Here is a 17,126-nt window from a genome sequence, read left to right as displayed (position 1 = left end):
TCGTGGACGTGGTTTTGGTTCTAGTATGAACGAGTTTAATTCAAATAAAAAACGGAAACGTTACGATAGGAAAATATAAAATTACGTCTTCGCGAACTTGAGAAAAAGTAGTTCTACGCGCCAAATTTCGTTAATGACGTCACGGATGACGTTTTTCAAAACACCACTTTCCTGCCCCTTTAATGAGTGTCGCCCGGGATGGATGCCCCCCCCCCCTGCCCTCCCCTGAACTTTGGTTCTTAAAGAGATAAAAACGTGATCAATGACTTATTTTAAATGTAATGAATCCCTTTACACATTATATTATTATTTTCTAAAAAATTTTAAACCTTCGAAAAAATTTCAATTTGATCTACAAAATAGCTATATTTAGAAAAAAATATTTTTTGGCCTCTATCGACTTACTTCGTCATAATACATTCTCTGTTAAACATTTTGGAGGTTTAAATGCCCATTCGATTCGGCACTAAACAATACGTTGACCCTGGCCAAAATCTTGATATAACCTTTCAATTGTTATTGAAATTTCCAAAAAAAACACACATTTTGAATGTATTTTATGTTCGAAACTATTAGTCCTATAGCGCCTCGCGATTAGAACAAACTACTGAAAAGATACCAATCTCGACCCAATTCAGTGCAAATTCGGTATTAACTCAGAAACGGTTGGTAGCACTCGACAACTACCATCCAGTACGACTCCAAACACGGCCCAATTCGTTGGTCGCAAATTTTGGGGGAAACTGCCCCACTTGCCACCTTTGTCCCCTCCCAAATGATGTTGTCTATACCGCATCACTGCGGACTTATCAGATCCTCAAATAGGCAGTGTGGCCGCCAGGCAGCGGCGGCGATCGCAAAAAATTCTTGTGGGGGCTCGGGTGAATTTTTTATATAAAATTTATTTACATCAAATTAAAATAACATTAATGTGTAATTTTTAAGAAAGTGTTCTTTCTTATATCTGTAACGTCAATGAATTCATTTATAAGTAAGTCAAAGTCGATGTCTTCGGATAATTCTCTGTGTATATGAATTAAAGCTAGGTCATTTAGCCTTTCTTGACCGCATGCATTTCGAAGGTACGTTTTCAGTCTTTTTAGAGCACTAAATGATCTTTCAGATGTGGCAGACGTTACCGGAATTGTCAGAAGTATTCGCAGTAGTTTTGTAAACTCCTGCAACATATCTTTTAAGGTAGGTCGTTCTTGCAAGAAATATATAGCATCTGTGATCGATAATACTACAGCGTTCGCTGAAGCTACTGCATCAAGAAACATATTTCTGTGTAGGATTAGCCGATTTTGGTCAAAATCCGACCCATAAAAACCGGTTACAGTTTCCACTGATGTACCTTCATGCCCAGTGACAAATTTTTCCAAGTTTTAGTGCTCCATCACCTTAGATTCAAACCTTGTTTCCAAACTGGTAATGGCTCGGTCCATTATTGCAAAAAAATCCTTTCTGTAACCATCTACGGCTGTATGAAAAGTAGCTGGTGCACTACCCCCATCATAGCGCTTTGGTATTCTTCTAATTCGAGATTCATTTCCCGGAATTCTTATAGAAGAAAGAAATAATTTAGTTAATTGTATCAGGGGCAAAATGTTAAAAAAATTTACAGTACTGACTTGATATTGAGAGTATCAGCTGTAGCACTGGTCCACAAATCATTAAATCCACTTTGTCTCTTCTGTTTCAATATATTTTGAATGTCGGTTACCTTACAGCTAGCGTCTCGGTAGTTCAAATTTACTTTTTGTAATTCGGTATTTAAAATTTCCACTCTTTCAAAAACCATAATTATCGTTTTTAAATAAAATAAGAAATTGAAATTTTGTATTGCTTTTAAAAAACCTGACGCTTTGACGCCAGTTTTACTGCGATCATTTTTTGAAGTATCACTGAGAAATTCGAGCAAAGTAGAATAGTTTTCTTACAGTGTTTTCAGAGATAGAACGCGAACGCACCACCTTGTAGGACAAAACAATCGCAAGTTGTTTTGTTTATCTGCAGTTAAAAGGCTGTCGTGATTTGCTTGAAGTTGTTGAAAAATGTGAATTCTTTTCGCGGATTCTCTAACAAAAGTAATAAGTTCTTTAGCGATGTTCAAAAAATTTCTGACCTCCTTAATATTTTGAAGTGTATCTTGCACCACAAGATTTAGATTATGAGCAGTGCAATGCACGTACAAGGCTCGTTTTTCCACTTCTGATACTCTCGATCGAAGGCCAGTGAGGTGTCCACTGACATTACTAGCCCCGTCGTAGCATTGTCTGCGACAATTAGAAATATTTAATTCCAGCCTAATCAAAACATCACGTAGTATGGAATATAAAGTTGCCGAGCAAGTTGACGAAGTTTTATAAAATCCCATAAAATATTCGTGAATCTCAAAGTTTTCGTCAACTACACGAAAACAAAACGAAACTTGCTCTTTCACTGAAATATCAGTGGTTTCATCAACAATAATACTAAAGAACTTAGCAGTTTTAATTCTCCCGAGAATATTTATAGTTATAGATCTTGAAAATAACGATAGTAATTCGTTAACGACATCATGGGAAAGCCACTTAGTTTTACGTGTAAGCCAGTTTTTTAATTGTGGAACATCATCAGAGCGTAATTTCAACAACTGATACAAGTTAGATGTATCGTCTGTAATATTCCCTCGTAACGATAGCCCTTGCTTTGACAAGTATAAGATGGACGAAAAAATTACCTTAAGAACTGTAGTAGAATCCTTCATTTCTTTTAGTTTCGCCGATGAAATTAGCGTTGAAACGTTGACCGACTTCTTTTTTGCCAAAGAAAAATTCGTTGAGGCACGATGAATGGCACTTTTTTCATGAACCTTAAATCTATCAATGGCTTTTTTCCAATTCGAAAATCCTTCTTCGACGAACGCTTTCAACGTTTCTTTATTGCCAGGAGTAATACTTCCAACTATAGCCTTACTCTGAACTGCCGATTTACAAAGGTCGCAAAATACTTTGCCTTTGTCTTCTCTATAATCGAGCCATGGAAATAAATTGTTCCAATGCGACTGATACTGCCTACCTTGAACTTGGCGTAGTTTTTTATAAGTATCTAACTTTCTCTTTTCTAGGTTTTCCGGGGTATTATTGGTGCCTTCAGAATTAGAAATAACTTCACAGGGGTCATTCTCATTTAAAATAATGCCAGCGTCCAAGTCTTCATCGCTATCAGTCGCTTTACCATCAATACGCAGTATTAATACATATCCATGGTCGAACCACCTCAGTGAAAGGCTTTTTCCTCGCCGGCCCGCCATCGCGTCCCTTACTGACTAACCAAAAGCTCGAAATAGATAGTCGAACCACCTCGGTAACGAAGCGGAAGGCAGTCTCGGTTTCCCTCTGTTCCGCGGGTCGTTTATATATATATATATATATATATATATATATATATATATATATTGGTTTGTTACCTTCTATGCACGCCTAAGATAATTGTCCGAGTCGCACGAAATTTGGCCTGTGACATTGTGGCCCCTGCCGGCAGGTTTTAGGGGCGTCTTGAGATTGCTAACCTTCGTATTCATTCCACGCATACCCATAATACCAACCGACATGCCATTTGATTTTAAACGCCTGCAATTTCCAATCGTAGAAAGGGAGGTTTAGTTGGGATTTTATTTTACTCGACTTTGGACTTCCACCCCTTTGCTTCCCTTACATCCTCTCTTTAGTTCCTTGCGCCCGACCTTTAACGGATTGGTGTGAAATTCGTAGAAGGGGAGTTAGTGTGAAAGAAAGGGACTTCGTAGAAAGGGAGGTTTAGTTGGGATTTTTAAGTACAGGACGTGTTGCGTTTTTGCTACAGCGTTTACCTTTCTTACGTACCAATCAGATCTAATTCATTAAAACTAAGACCCCGGGCGAGGCCGGGTATTAAAGCTAGTAAATAATAAAATAATACATCATTGGAAGGTAAATAATCTAATTTTTAATTAATTTAAGTTATTTTTAGCTGTTTTATTGAAGATTTATTGTACCTAACATAAATAATAGACGGCGATCGCTACGATAATGCGTCTCATAGTTTTAGCGTTTCGGCTAGCATTTTGTGACATGGTTAGGTTATTTTTACACAAAAATAAACTGTTTTTGTGCTTTACTGCTAGTTATAACCTAATTGGGCACTCATTTGTTTGTTTTTGTCATAGTTTGTTTTGTTTGTTTCAGTGGGATGTTTTGGTGTCACATTTAACGATGTCATGAGTGTTGTGTCGTCAAAATGACCAGCAAGTGTTTTGTATGTGATGAGGAAGTGACTGCATCGAGTCCTGATGTTTCTAAAGTGGGTGAAAAAGGGGATAGTTTCCCTTTAAAAAGCCAGTAAAGAGAGGGGTGATGGCAAAATCAGACAGCCAACTAGCCAATGTAACTTCACTTCTCGTCACAATCCCAATGCCTTATAGACACTCATATATGCTGTAACGTGTTTATTCGTTGTTAGTTATTGGTGTCATACTTTTAGGCCTACATGAGGGTTTTTGTAGGGAATATAAATTGACGTCAATCAATAGGCAATGGCTGGTTTACCCTAAAAGGCTGGTTTCCCAAAAACGTAGTTTCTAATATGTGAACACCTGTGTTGTGCGCGAAAAACGAGAACCGCGTTAGTGGGTTTGTCCCTCGACATTCCTGAAGGGATTAAGGCCCGAGTTCCGCGATGGAACTAGTTCATTCTAGCTGGCATCACAAAAATATTTTGGCGGGAAAACTTTGAGGAGCAAGGATTGCGCGCCAAAATGGGCAGAAGAGTTTGGGAGACGAAAGGAGGCAGATCTTGAAAAAGCTAGACAATAGTCGCGAGGATAGATATCACGAGGAAAACGAGATACGTGACGCCATGAGAACTACATGATCCTCTAGCCGGACTCGTACGCCGTGGAGCCCCGCATGTTGCCAGTGATCCTCTCGTCGGACTCGTAATGCCGTGGCCGTGGAGCCCCGCATGACGCCAGTGATCCTCTCGTCGGACTCGTAACACCGTGGAGTAACTTCATAAACATTCATGCGGTACCGTATCAATCAATTTAATTTAATTGGGGAACCAGCCAGTTCGAACGTAAAACAATGTATTTAGTATAATTAATTAAGTTAGCTGTTTAAAGTCTTGGTTAGGTTTTAGTGTGTAGGTTAGTAAATGTAGAATGTTGTTTAACTTTATTTTTTTTGGTGTGTATAATTATCTTTATTAGTGTATTAAAGTATGACGAAACTAATTCCTGAAGTCTGTGCCCATTAATTTAATCTGTTGAATGAGTACGTAATCTAAGCTTCATCCTATTTGAAAAACGTCTCAATGCACAACGTTGGTCATAGTAACATATTTTCCCATTAAAATGGTCTAGGTCTTCTTTAATTAAGTGTAAGGATGCTGGTCGCCTGGTCAGCGGCCCCACTAGTATATATTCTAAAATGAGTATCTGTGCTATTTAGAAGTCCAGTACTCACTATGTGTACATAATGGTGCATATTTTGGCCAATACGTTGACTGGGAATGGTGATAAATTGAAAGATTCATTAGTCAGCAGTTGTCGCAAAACTTCAGATTTCACGCTCAACACTGAAATTACTTTAACATTGGAAGGAAAATAGATAAAATAGTAAAGTAATATATATTATTGAAGTGAATGTAATGCTCTACAACCCTATGGGCGGAATTTATTTTTTGGGTGCATTGTTGAAGGGTTATCCGGTCAAAAAAGCAAAAGATGTGATGCAAAAATGTTTTTTTTCCAAAATTACAGACTTTCAAGAGCGGATATCTCGAAAACTATGCAAGATATCAAAAACCGTGACTGATTAAGATCTGTAGAAAATGTAATCAGCTTTCATTTTGTATAGAGTGACCATGTCGCTAGGACGCATAGTTGCCGAGATAGGGCGGGGACTTTTGATATGTTCACCTCCTAACTAGTCCAAACAAAGTTACCAAGTCAAAAATTGTGTTCCCAACATTTCCCTCTATACCTTTTCGTTGCCTGGACTATATACACTCATATATAATACTAAAGTAAGTTTTTATAAGCTTAAGGTCATGTAACATATTTCGAATATTTTTTGGAGGCTATATTCCCTTTAATTAAAGGGAGTATAGCCTCGAACGTTCTTTAGGAAAGAGCCAAACAATTTTAGGGATTACCTTCGCGAGCAGCGCCGAAAATATCAAAAGCCATAGGAGGGCTTTTCTATAGTCACCCTTTTTTGGGCGACTGTTATATTAGAGGTTATATTCAGTTTAAATACGCGAACAATACAAACCGCTGGAAGGCAGTGCCCAACTTTAAAATTGGGCCATAGATGCTTTACTTTCAGTGGAATGGTTACGATTTACATTTCTTAAAAAACTAAGTTCTTTGTAACATTCATAGTCATTTAATTTTCAAATAGATTTTAGCAGTTTGATCGCTGGAGTGTTTCAGGGGTCTTTGAGACCACCTAAAATATTTCCGAAGCCACTAATCAAATTTCCGAAAAGACCCTCCTGTAGTAAATTTCAAAGCAAGGAGATATGTGGAAATTAAAATTATTTAATTTTATAAATACTAAGGTATCGGACGCGTTAAAATAACAGGATGTTTTAAAAATATTGGAAATAAAATGTTTTCTGTTCTTGAAATGTTTCGTTATATGTCTTTAATTCTCGTTTTTCTGGAAACTCCCCTTCTTAGTCTAAAGAAATTATAACATTTTCGGATGGCACGATGCCCTGTTGAAAGGGCTTATGGCTTAAGGAGACTTACTATACTTAGGTATATTTGCTTATTAATTGGACATATTTTTCTAGTAAAATGGTTTTAGAAAGTCAGTATATGAAAGAATTTTCAACGACGTATTTTTTCTCGAAATTCACAAATTAAGTGACGCAGAAGGAGGAGAGTTCATTTTTCGTCACATATCATAATTCCATACGGGAACCTAAATTATCAGTTATTTGGTGATACAGTCGCCTTTGGATACTTTAAATAATAAATAAATTGACTAAATTTTGAAGAATTTTTTTATTATATTATATTTTATAATTAAGGATGGTTAAGTATTTGTTACATAATTTAGGGCTGGGGCTATTTCCAATTGCTACCCCTCGTTACGTAGTGACGGATTAAACAACAGGCTGCTAGTTAATCCGCCACTGTCTTTACGAAGGTGAAGGGGTGTCTAAAAAGTCTTATTTTGTGCGTTACGTAATTTGTGATTAATCAATAACCGTTCTTGAAAATATCAGGGACATATTGCATATTGGAAGCGAATAACTGAAGCCAGGCCTGACAAGAGAGGCGGGAAGCCGGTACAAATTACCGGTGTCCGTGCTACCTAAGGGCCCGAGCAGTCTAGTAACGGCTCTCTTTGGAGCCTGAGGCGGGAAGCCGGTACAAATTATCGGTGCCCGTGCTACCCAAGGATCCTATATAGGAACCTTGTGCTAGCTAAGGGCCCGAGCAGTCTAGTAACGTCGTCTCTCTTTGGAAGTGACATGGATTTTCGTTCGCACTCTTTCTGTTTTATTCCCGTCCGTTGGTCAAGAAAGAGTAAAACCACCGTTTGCACAAGGTTTTTTTTCCTCAGTTCAAATTTTATCTAATTTTGTTATTAAAATACAAATGTTATTTAACCAAATAATTAAAATTCAAATTCTCGCTAATTTTGTTATTCAAACGCAAATGTTATTTAATCAAATAATTCAAATTCAAATTCTTGCTAATTTTGTTATTAAAACGCAAATTTTATTTAATCCAATATTTCAAATTCAAATTCTATCTAATTTTGTTATTAAAACAAAAATGTTATTTAATCAAATAATTAAAATTCAAATTCTTGCTAACTTTGTTATTAAAACGCAAATTTTCTTTAATCAAATAATTAAAATTCAAATTCTATCTAATTTTGTTATTAAAACACATTTGTTATTTAATCAAATAATTAAAATTCAAATTCTATCTAATTTTGTTATAAACACACAAATTTTATTTAATCAAATAATTAAAATTCGAATTCTATCTAATTTTGTTATTCCCTCTCCGTTCATTGTTCGCACCGTAAAAGTTGAAGACGCAAGTTACCTACTTCTTCCATGGTCGTAGGAAGCTCGTTTCCTCTCTCCGTCTCCATTACTCCAACTATCGTTCGCGCTAGTTCGGAGAATCGGAGCTTACTTGGAGGGGTGAACTCACCCCCCTACGTGAAACGGACCAAGTAGTGCGAATTGGGTATTGATACACCCTTGCTTGAAAGGGTACTTTTCTATCAAATGAAATGTTTTTGTCAATGGTTGTTTTATCAAAGAAAATATGTTTTTAATTTCCACCAAAAATAGAAGCGAGCGTTATGAGGAGACACCTCAAGGACCGTCGAACATTCGATTTGAGCAACCGGAAATGTTTTTTTTTTCGTGATTCGTGAATATATAATTTGGGTCTCGGATGAAAATTTTATGGATATAGACAAGGTCGTCCGTCACGTACCTCTACTAAAATGATGCTAATTAAAATCTGAAGATTATACATCATCTGAGAGTGACTAATGATGATTGTGGCTGCAAGGTCAAAACAAACTGTTGAAACTGCCCCTTTTTCGAAAGCTTTCACGCCAAAACCAAGGATCCTATATGTTAGAAGGATAGGTAGCCCTCCGGCCAGCCCGTGTTTTCAAAACGCCAGCAGCGCCGTCGATATTAAGAGAGCCTCTAAACGTGGGACGTCTTGTTTCTATTCCTTCAAGGACAAATATTGGCGGTGCTTCCTTCATGTTTTGTCCTTGACGGAATCTAAAGACGGATTCTCTATCGCGCATGAACCACCGACGGCGCTCATATCCTTCTAACATATAGGATCCTTGCCAAAACCAACTAAAGGTTACAAAGACCAAAGACCAAAGAAAATAGATAGAGGTATAAAAATTTCATCTTGGGATATGTTAGGATTACTCACTTCCGGTAATGTTTTATGAGGTAAGCCTTGTGTAATATTACAATATTTTTATCTGTAACATCATCACACAAATGCAGGTATGCTTTCAAACGTTATCCTGGTAGCTAGGAGCAACAAACACAACACCCCACACAAGGAGAACGCAACCCGTCAAAAGTCGTGGATTTTCTTGTGTACATTTTTCATTGGCTAGACGGTTTAGCGCCTGCTGCCGTCGGAAGGGGAAAATTCGGAAATTGTCTTCCCCCCGCCCGTAAAACGTTCAGCGTAAAGGCTCGTGACGCTCGTCCAATGAAATTCGTACACAACCCTTCGTTAGCGTGTTTGAAGGCTAGCTGCGTTCTCCTTGTGTTTGTTGCTCCTAGCTGGTAGCTACAGTATCAATTCCTCTTCAACATTTATTTTTTAGATGAACTAAAATCATTACGTATAGATTTTTTACTTCCGAGTTAAAGCCATTCAGTTCCAAATGTCTTATTCGCGGGATAACTGAGATTTACCGATGCCATAAAAACGGTTAGAAACCATCGAATCTCCTCTACCAAATCTAAATTCATAATGACCGATATTATCTCAAAAGGCAACATTAGAGTGACAGAGTCACCGAGCGAATCCCATGAGACTGAAGTACGAAAAAAGAAAGATTAATTTTTAACTTCTGTTTTACTGTGACCAAAAGCAATCTTCTTGGAACTACAACGGGTGACCCTATCGGTCGAAGTATTAAACAGGAAAAAGGGCTGGTCCGTTGTGTTCGTCATTTCAAGAAATGGCCGTTGACTCAACTTGACTGTTCAAAGAAGGTTTAAGATAAGAAATTCGTTGGTTCCAGTGAGGAGATCTTAGGGGAAAAATTATTTTTGATGCACGCCATCTACCCGCCCCTAAGCTTGTCCACATCGAAATGAGGATTCCACACCGAACTACCCTATTGAAAGGATGAACGTAGTAGTTGTATAATGGAGTAAGGGCAATAGCAGGGGAAAATGGGTGCGAAGAGATGAAAGTAAACCATTGGCACGCGAAAATATTTTACTGATATGGCTATGAAATCTCAAGAACAACGATATAATAACACCAAGGTGTTTCAAGGTGTTTGTACTCAATAAGCCTGCTTACATTCGCATCGAACAGGTGGTACGGTGTGGAGAGACTAACATCTACCAATAGAAAAAAGTACAAACTTCGGTTAATTAAATTGAAGACAATTATTTACTGACTAGAACTCCATGGATCGATTATATACACGGAAGAGCTTAAGATCATCAGCGTAAAGTCTTAGATCGGAGCGCACACCAGCGGTAATGTCGTTGATGTAGACCAGAAATACGCGAGATCCCAGAACACAACAACTCGTACAGGAAATGGATCACTTACAAGGAGACTACCCGAGTTGTTACACACCGATTTTGTTCAAACTCGGGGCATTGGTAGACCTTCGTGTAACTTCAATGGGCAACGGTTTTGCCATGGTAACGAAAAATGTTTTTGACAACCTAAATTGGAAATTTTCCCATTGAAAATAACATGGGATTTTGACCGATTCTTAGGGACCCACCTGTGAAAAATAGAAAAAATAGATAAAAATTGACGAAAAATTAAAATACCAAAATTATAAAAAAAATTGATAAAAATTGACGAAAAAAATCAAAATTGGTCACATTTTTATCAATTTTTTAAATTTTTTTCACAGGGAAATCGGTCAAAATCCCATGTTATTTTATGTTGTCAAAAACATTTTTTGTTGCCATGGCAAAACCGTTGCCCATTGAATAAAATCCCTTTAGGATTTTTCAAGTTACATGAAGACCAATCCCCCGAGTTTGAACAAAATCGGTGTGTAACACCTCGGTTAGTCTCCTTGTTAGTACTCCATCAACACAGACTCGTTAAGTGAGGCCACTAAACCTTTAGAGATGTCTAAATAGTTCCATAAGGCTGACTAGGTGGAAGACAAGGGGCCCACCAAGAGCAGGGGCCAAGCATTGACCCATGTGTTATAATTTCCTTTCCATATCTTTGCAAACAGTGGATTTATAACGTTTAAAGAAAATTTTCTTTTTTGACTAATCCTACGAATTAAAATAACTCTAGAAAATTAAAAACCACTATTACGTAGTAAATTTTAAAAGTATTTAATTATAAATTAAAAATACAGACAAGACTAGTTTCGAAAACCCTTCGGTGTCATTGTCAGGTGTGCTTTTGAAGAAATAAATTTTGACAAGATTTTAAGAAATCTATCACTAGGGGTTCAGAAAAAATTTATGACGGGAGGGGGGGGGGGCACTACGTTATACAAAAAAGAAAAAATAAGAAAAATTAGAAAAAGGGGTGGGGTTGGGGGGTAAACGTTAAGTTAAAAAATTGGCTAGGAGGGGGAAGGGGGTTAATTCCAAAAAGCAGCCAAGTAACTGCCTGGGCCATCGTCTCTATTGAAAACCGAATTTAGTTTCTTTCGTTCTAAAATTTCCAAGGACTCCCTTAGGTTCAGTTTAAAGTAATTGTCTACTTTACAAATAATTTTGCATTCATCAAATTGTATTACATGACTCGGGTTGTTTTTGATATGTTCTGCTAGGGCTGAACAATAACTTTTTTTTATTTTTGACGTCATTTCTGGGCTCATTTAATCTGAACTTATATATACCTACCCCTACAAGAGCAGGGGATTGTATAAACTCCAAAGTGGATTTATAATTGAGGGCAGACGACTTCTTTCCTTAACTTTTTAGAAGAGGAATGGCTAATTTTATTTCGGACAAATTTATAGAAGCACGCAGGATATGATTGAATTTTTTAGTTTAAGATTTGATTCAGTACTTCGATGCGAATATTTTCTTGAAGCTCAGAAAGAATTAGGCTACAAAAATGTTTTAAAAATGCCTCAAAGCTGTCAGACAGATGGTCTAGTAAAAAAAAGGGGGATTCACTATTTTAGAAGTAGTGTCGATGCGGTACTTTTGGAACTTGAAAATGTTGTTGAAAATGGGAAAGCTGAAGAAGTGGCAGAATATAAGGGATATATATATATATATATATATAATTTTCCAATATATTAAAGGGAATATAACCTGCAAAGCAATCTTTATGGAAGACCCCTTCAATTTTTCTAATTTCCCTGTACAGTGGCGCCAAACATTTTTAAAGCCAATGGCAAGAGCGGCCATAGCTGCAAACGTTGGTGTTCCACAGAAAATACCTGAGGTTATATTCCCTTTAATGTTAGTCGTCTTAGACGAAGTTCTTGAAACGACTAATTCACTCTCAGAGGTTGTGCAAAATCCACAGCTTTTTTATTCGAGAGCTAATGAATTATGTCAAGGAACTATAGAATCTTTAAAGGATATGAGAAATGAAGATAAATTTAACGAAATGTGGGCTGAGGCGTCTAAAGTGGCAAATATTATAGAAATCGAAGTAGCTGATCCCGACGCTTTAGCCAAAACTATAGGAAAAAGAATGAAAACTCAGAACAAAAAATTTAAAAGTATTTTTGTTTATGATACAATTGGTAGTAGAGTTACCATAGGTCAAAAGCACCGCATAACTTTCTATTCAATACTGGATACGTTTGTCAGTGAAATGCAAACGCGATTTACGGACAACAATAGGTTACTAAAAGTAATAACAGCAGCTGCAGCTGAACCTCTTTTTAAATCCTGAAGAAGTAGTTCATTTTTGTAAATCATTTGAAAGATTTTCTTTTAATGTTTACTAAAGTGACTAAATACCTTTTATTTGATGGAAATTTTAAAACCGTTGAAGATTGATTCAAACATCGTATTCCAATTAAGGAGGGTTTCCGCAATCTCCTAAAATATTTGAATCTTGTCAATTGTATACCAGTTTCAAGCGCAACTGGCGAAAGAAGTTTTAGCTCGTTAAAGAGAATAAAGTCATTTACGCGAACAACAATGGGAGAAAATAGGTTGTCCGATTGTCGAATCTCACCATGTTATCAATAAATCGCGACTTGTCTAACATTCTTAGCGATAACCCTATGCGCGTTGTGGATGAATTTGGAAATGCAAAAAATAGGAGAACGTCTTTCATTATTTGAAAAAATATTTTCTTGTCATTTTGAAATATTTTTAAATTGACAATAAACATTTTTCTTAAAGGTTTCATTGTGTTATTTCTTCTACAAAGGTCTCAAGCTTTGATAATTTTTTAGGGGCCCTCTCAAATGTTTAGCCTACGTGCAAAAAAATCCTGGCGGCAGCGACGGCGATCCCGTGGGGGCTCCGGGGCCAGGGCCCCCAGGGAGAAAAAAAGTAGGGGGCTGAGCCCCCACTGAAAAATATTTGTGCGGAAAGCCCCCAAGATAAATTTTAAATTAATGTTTTAATATTTTAAAAGGTTTTATTTTATTTTTATTCTAAAGAAGAATACCGAAAATGAAATAAACTTAAAATATAGAATATTCCAGCTCAAATTTATCCGTCGCGTACACAGCTGTATCAAAATATTTAATTCCGGCTAACTAACGGTAGATTGTTTGCCAAAATAGTCGAATTAAACCAAACCGCTTTTGTCTAGTCTAGGAGTAGTAAACACACCCTGTTTACTACTCCTAGGTCTAGTAGTGGAGAAGCGGGCTCGAGGACCTTTTCGGGACAAACGTTTCTATCCGCGTTTCTACCCCATCTGTCCGTCCGTCGGTTTTCTTGTAATGAGCGTTATTACTCTGTCCATGCGTCGGCTGTTTAGTAGACAAATTAAATCTACTTTTGAATTCGGACCGCTGACGTGTGTGAATTGGAGTTGTACACTAAATATTTTCCATCTCCTTTTGCTTTCTTTCCCCTAAAGTCTAGCCTACCATTTAAATTTAAACGTATATTTTCGTTATTGCATTGTTCGCCACTTCCTCGTGCAATAAAATATGGATAAGTATTTGAAAAGATGGAACGGAACTACTCAAACTAATACCGGTTGCTGTAGCAGCTTAAAGCGTAAAGCCACGGATATGTATTAATACTACGCAGTATTAATACATATCCATGGTTCGACTATCTATTTTCTCAAAATCTGTCGCCCCTGACAGTTGGGCCGTGTTTGTCCCAACCCGCAATACACCCGAAATTTTATCTCTGTTTCCGCCGCGAATTTCGGAGGGGGAGATCGTATCTGGTAGTTTCAGAAGGCCTGTGAGTTTCAGCAAAAGTAAATAGGGGGAGAAAGGCTGGCACTTGGGTCCAACCGCCCGACGTCTTATTTGAGGGGTAACATTTTTGTACTTCCGAAATGACTTCCCCCTCGCCCCTTTACAGGGTCACAAAGGTACCGGTTGTACTCCGCCACGATGAAAAATAGTTATCTATAAAATACGTGAATATTAAACTTTTGCTTTCGATAATTTGGTTAATTTAGTTCCTAAATAAAGTTGATATATGATAGAAACTGAAATGCGACATTTTAAAAATAATAATAATAAAGAAATAAACCGTAACTAGAAAAACGCTCACTTAAATCGTGGAGAGCGTGGCGCCATCTAAGAGCAGAGATCGGGACTAATTGGTATATTTACGATGTTAAGGCCTAGCAATTTGCAAGTTTAACTGAAATAATAGATATAGCTACGAGCTTTTATTGTTTATTTTACAATTGATATAGTAATTATTAATTAAAATCAACCGTTATCGAAGGAAATAATGGTCAACATTTGACAGAGAGACTATTTGAAATAGCGAGGCGGTAACATGGTTGCCAGGGAATAAAATTCAAAATTTTCATCTTGAGCGCGGACCGGAATACCACAAATGCACTACTTCGCGCGTAATGTGCTATCCTTATTGGTTAGAAATATCACGTGATCAGTAGCTCTTTAGAAAGGGTATCAAGCATGGTGGAAGGTAAAAACCATAGACATAATAAAGAAATAGACACCTTACGCGGAGTTTGATTTGCCAAAAATATACGGGAGCGATAACTAGCAGACAACCGGTATTTGTTCCGTATTCCTGTGGTACCACGTTTAAGCGACGCCTGTCGATTAGGCGAGAAAATACAAAATCATCACGTGACACGTCACACATGTTCGTGTTTGTAATCTTTTAGGTACTCTGACGTGATTCGCGAATATTTTGGCTGTGAGGATTTAAAATAAGGTAAATTTTTATTATAATTTTTAAATAAGTCAATTAATTCTTTCAAAACCCAAATAAAAAGCAGCAGATGATCTTATAATTAAAAACAAAAAATTCTATTTGCGAAATGATATTTTGTCAAAGGCTTAAGTAACTATCCGGTTTCTTGTGGAACTTGTGGTTATGGCTTGTTATGGGAATATTCTGAGATTCTAAATTGTAAACAAAAGTAAATGGAATTTTGATGAAAAGGATGATTCTACCTTGGATTAATAATGATTCTACTAAAGGTATGTAGCTATTGTCCTTGAAAAAAAAATTAGCTTTGACAATTTAAGTCTGATGGCTTGACCCTTCATTTCTAGATTTTTGTCCTTCGCTAATTTGTAGAGTCTGAGCTTGCAATATAAATTAATAACTTTCTTAATGATGATGTTCGATTCCAACTTCAGGATCAAACATGTTCGTGGTGATCTGGTAAGATGTCCATGCCAACAATATTTCGTAATACAGCAAGTTCTAGCAAGACTACATTTCTTTTATAGAGAGAGGAATATCTCTTCATAACAACTAAACAAAATTGGCTAAAAACCAAGGAGATCTTACTCAAATTATAATAACATAATTAAACCTACACGAAATGATCCTTGGTCAAAATTTAAAGGTGAGAAGTTAGCATCACCGGTTTTTTCTATTTCACTTTCAACTGGATGTAATTTCTTTAAATTAAATAAAAAAATTATTTTGACTTTTGTTACTTGTTTTAATTCTATGGAAGCCAAACCAGAGTTGGAATGGGTTTGGTGTGACCCACCTTTTGCCATTTACAATTTGTATATCCCGTTCTAAAAAGTGATCATTACAAATTAAATCATGATTTGAATGTGTCGCGATTTACAGCAATTGTCCATTGAGAAAGTATTGTAGGTTTCGTTATAAAAAGATTTTAAATAAGAATGAATATTCATCGAAATAATATAATAATTTAATCCTACTTATGGAATGAAACCTTTTCCGGTATTGTTTTACTTGTTATTGCAATGCGTAAAAACACTAAAATTAACCTTTTTTTACCAAATAAAAACAAGATTTTTAGTAGAAAACACTTTTTCTATAACTTTTTAATAAAAAAAATCACCAAAACGAATTATGAAACATGTTAGCTAACATAAAAGTACTACCCGTTAATCAAATTCATCCCTAAAGTTTTTGCGTCTGATTTTAAACCGGATAAATATTCCTAAGCGTTAGGTACTACATGGCCTAGGCCAAGCGCTCACTACTCCTCGTAACGTCTCTGTCATGGCTTCCACAAGCCTTTGCTTCGTAACGGAGACAATGCATTGTGGACGGCAGGACGGATACGAAACAGAGAGCCAGTGGGCGCCTAGTCCGAAGCGCCACTTAAGTTTAGTGGCGCTTTATAAGTAGGATTAAACTATCATTATATTTCAATGAATATTCATTCTTATTTAAAATCTTTTTATAACTATAGGTTTCCCTTATCTAAACCTACAATACTTTCTCAATGGACAATTGCTGTAAATCGCGACACATTCAAATCATGATTTAATTTGTAATGATCACTTTTTAGAACGGGATATACAAATTGTAAATGGCAAAAGGTGGGTCACACCAAAAGCCATTCCAACTCTGGTTTGGTTTCCATAGAATTAAAACAAGTAACAAAAGTCAAAATAATTTTTTTATTTAATTTAAAGAAATTACATCCAGTTGAAAGTGAAATAGAAAAAACCGGTGATGCTAACTTCTCACCTTTAAATTTTGACCAAGGATCATTTCGTGTATGTTTAATTATGTTATTATAATTTGAGTAAGATCTCCTTGGTTTTTAGCCAATTTTGTTTAGTTAGTTATGAAGAGATATTCCTCTCTCTATAAAAGAAATGTAGTCTTGCTAGAACTTGCTGTGTTACGAAATATTGTTGGCATGGACATCTTACCAGATCACCACGAACATGTTTGATCCTGAAGTTGGAATCGAACATCATCATTAAGAAAGTTATTAATTTATATTGCAAGCTCAGACTCTACAAATTAGCGAAGGACAA

The 17,126-nt window shown here is 36.5% G+C and overlaps 1 protein-coding gene across 1 annotated transcript; it reads right to left on the bottom strand.

The window, feature by feature from the left end:
- Window positions 1–1,936: 1,936 nt before the first annotated feature.
- Window positions 1,937–3,295, bottom strand: LOC149947559 (zinc finger MYM-type protein 1-like). Its single transcript, XM_090170910.1, has one exon. The coding sequence runs from the start codon at window positions 3,293–3,295 to the stop codon at window positions 1,937–1,939; it is 1,359 nt and encodes a 452-aa protein (XP_090027036.1).
- Window positions 3,296–17,126: the final 13,831 nt, after the last annotated feature.

The sequence above is a fragment of the Leiobunum rupestre genome, chromosome 4, assembly GCF_980474605.1.
Source record: "Leiobunum rupestre chromosome 4, qqLeiRupe1.1.hap1, whole genome shotgun sequence".
Lineage (NCBI taxonomy): Eukaryota > Metazoa > Arthropoda > Arachnida > Opiliones > Sclerosomatidae > Leiobunum > Leiobunum rupestre.
The sequence above is the reverse complement of the archived record's forward strand: the minus strand, read 5'-3'. Positions and strand labels throughout refer to the sequence as shown.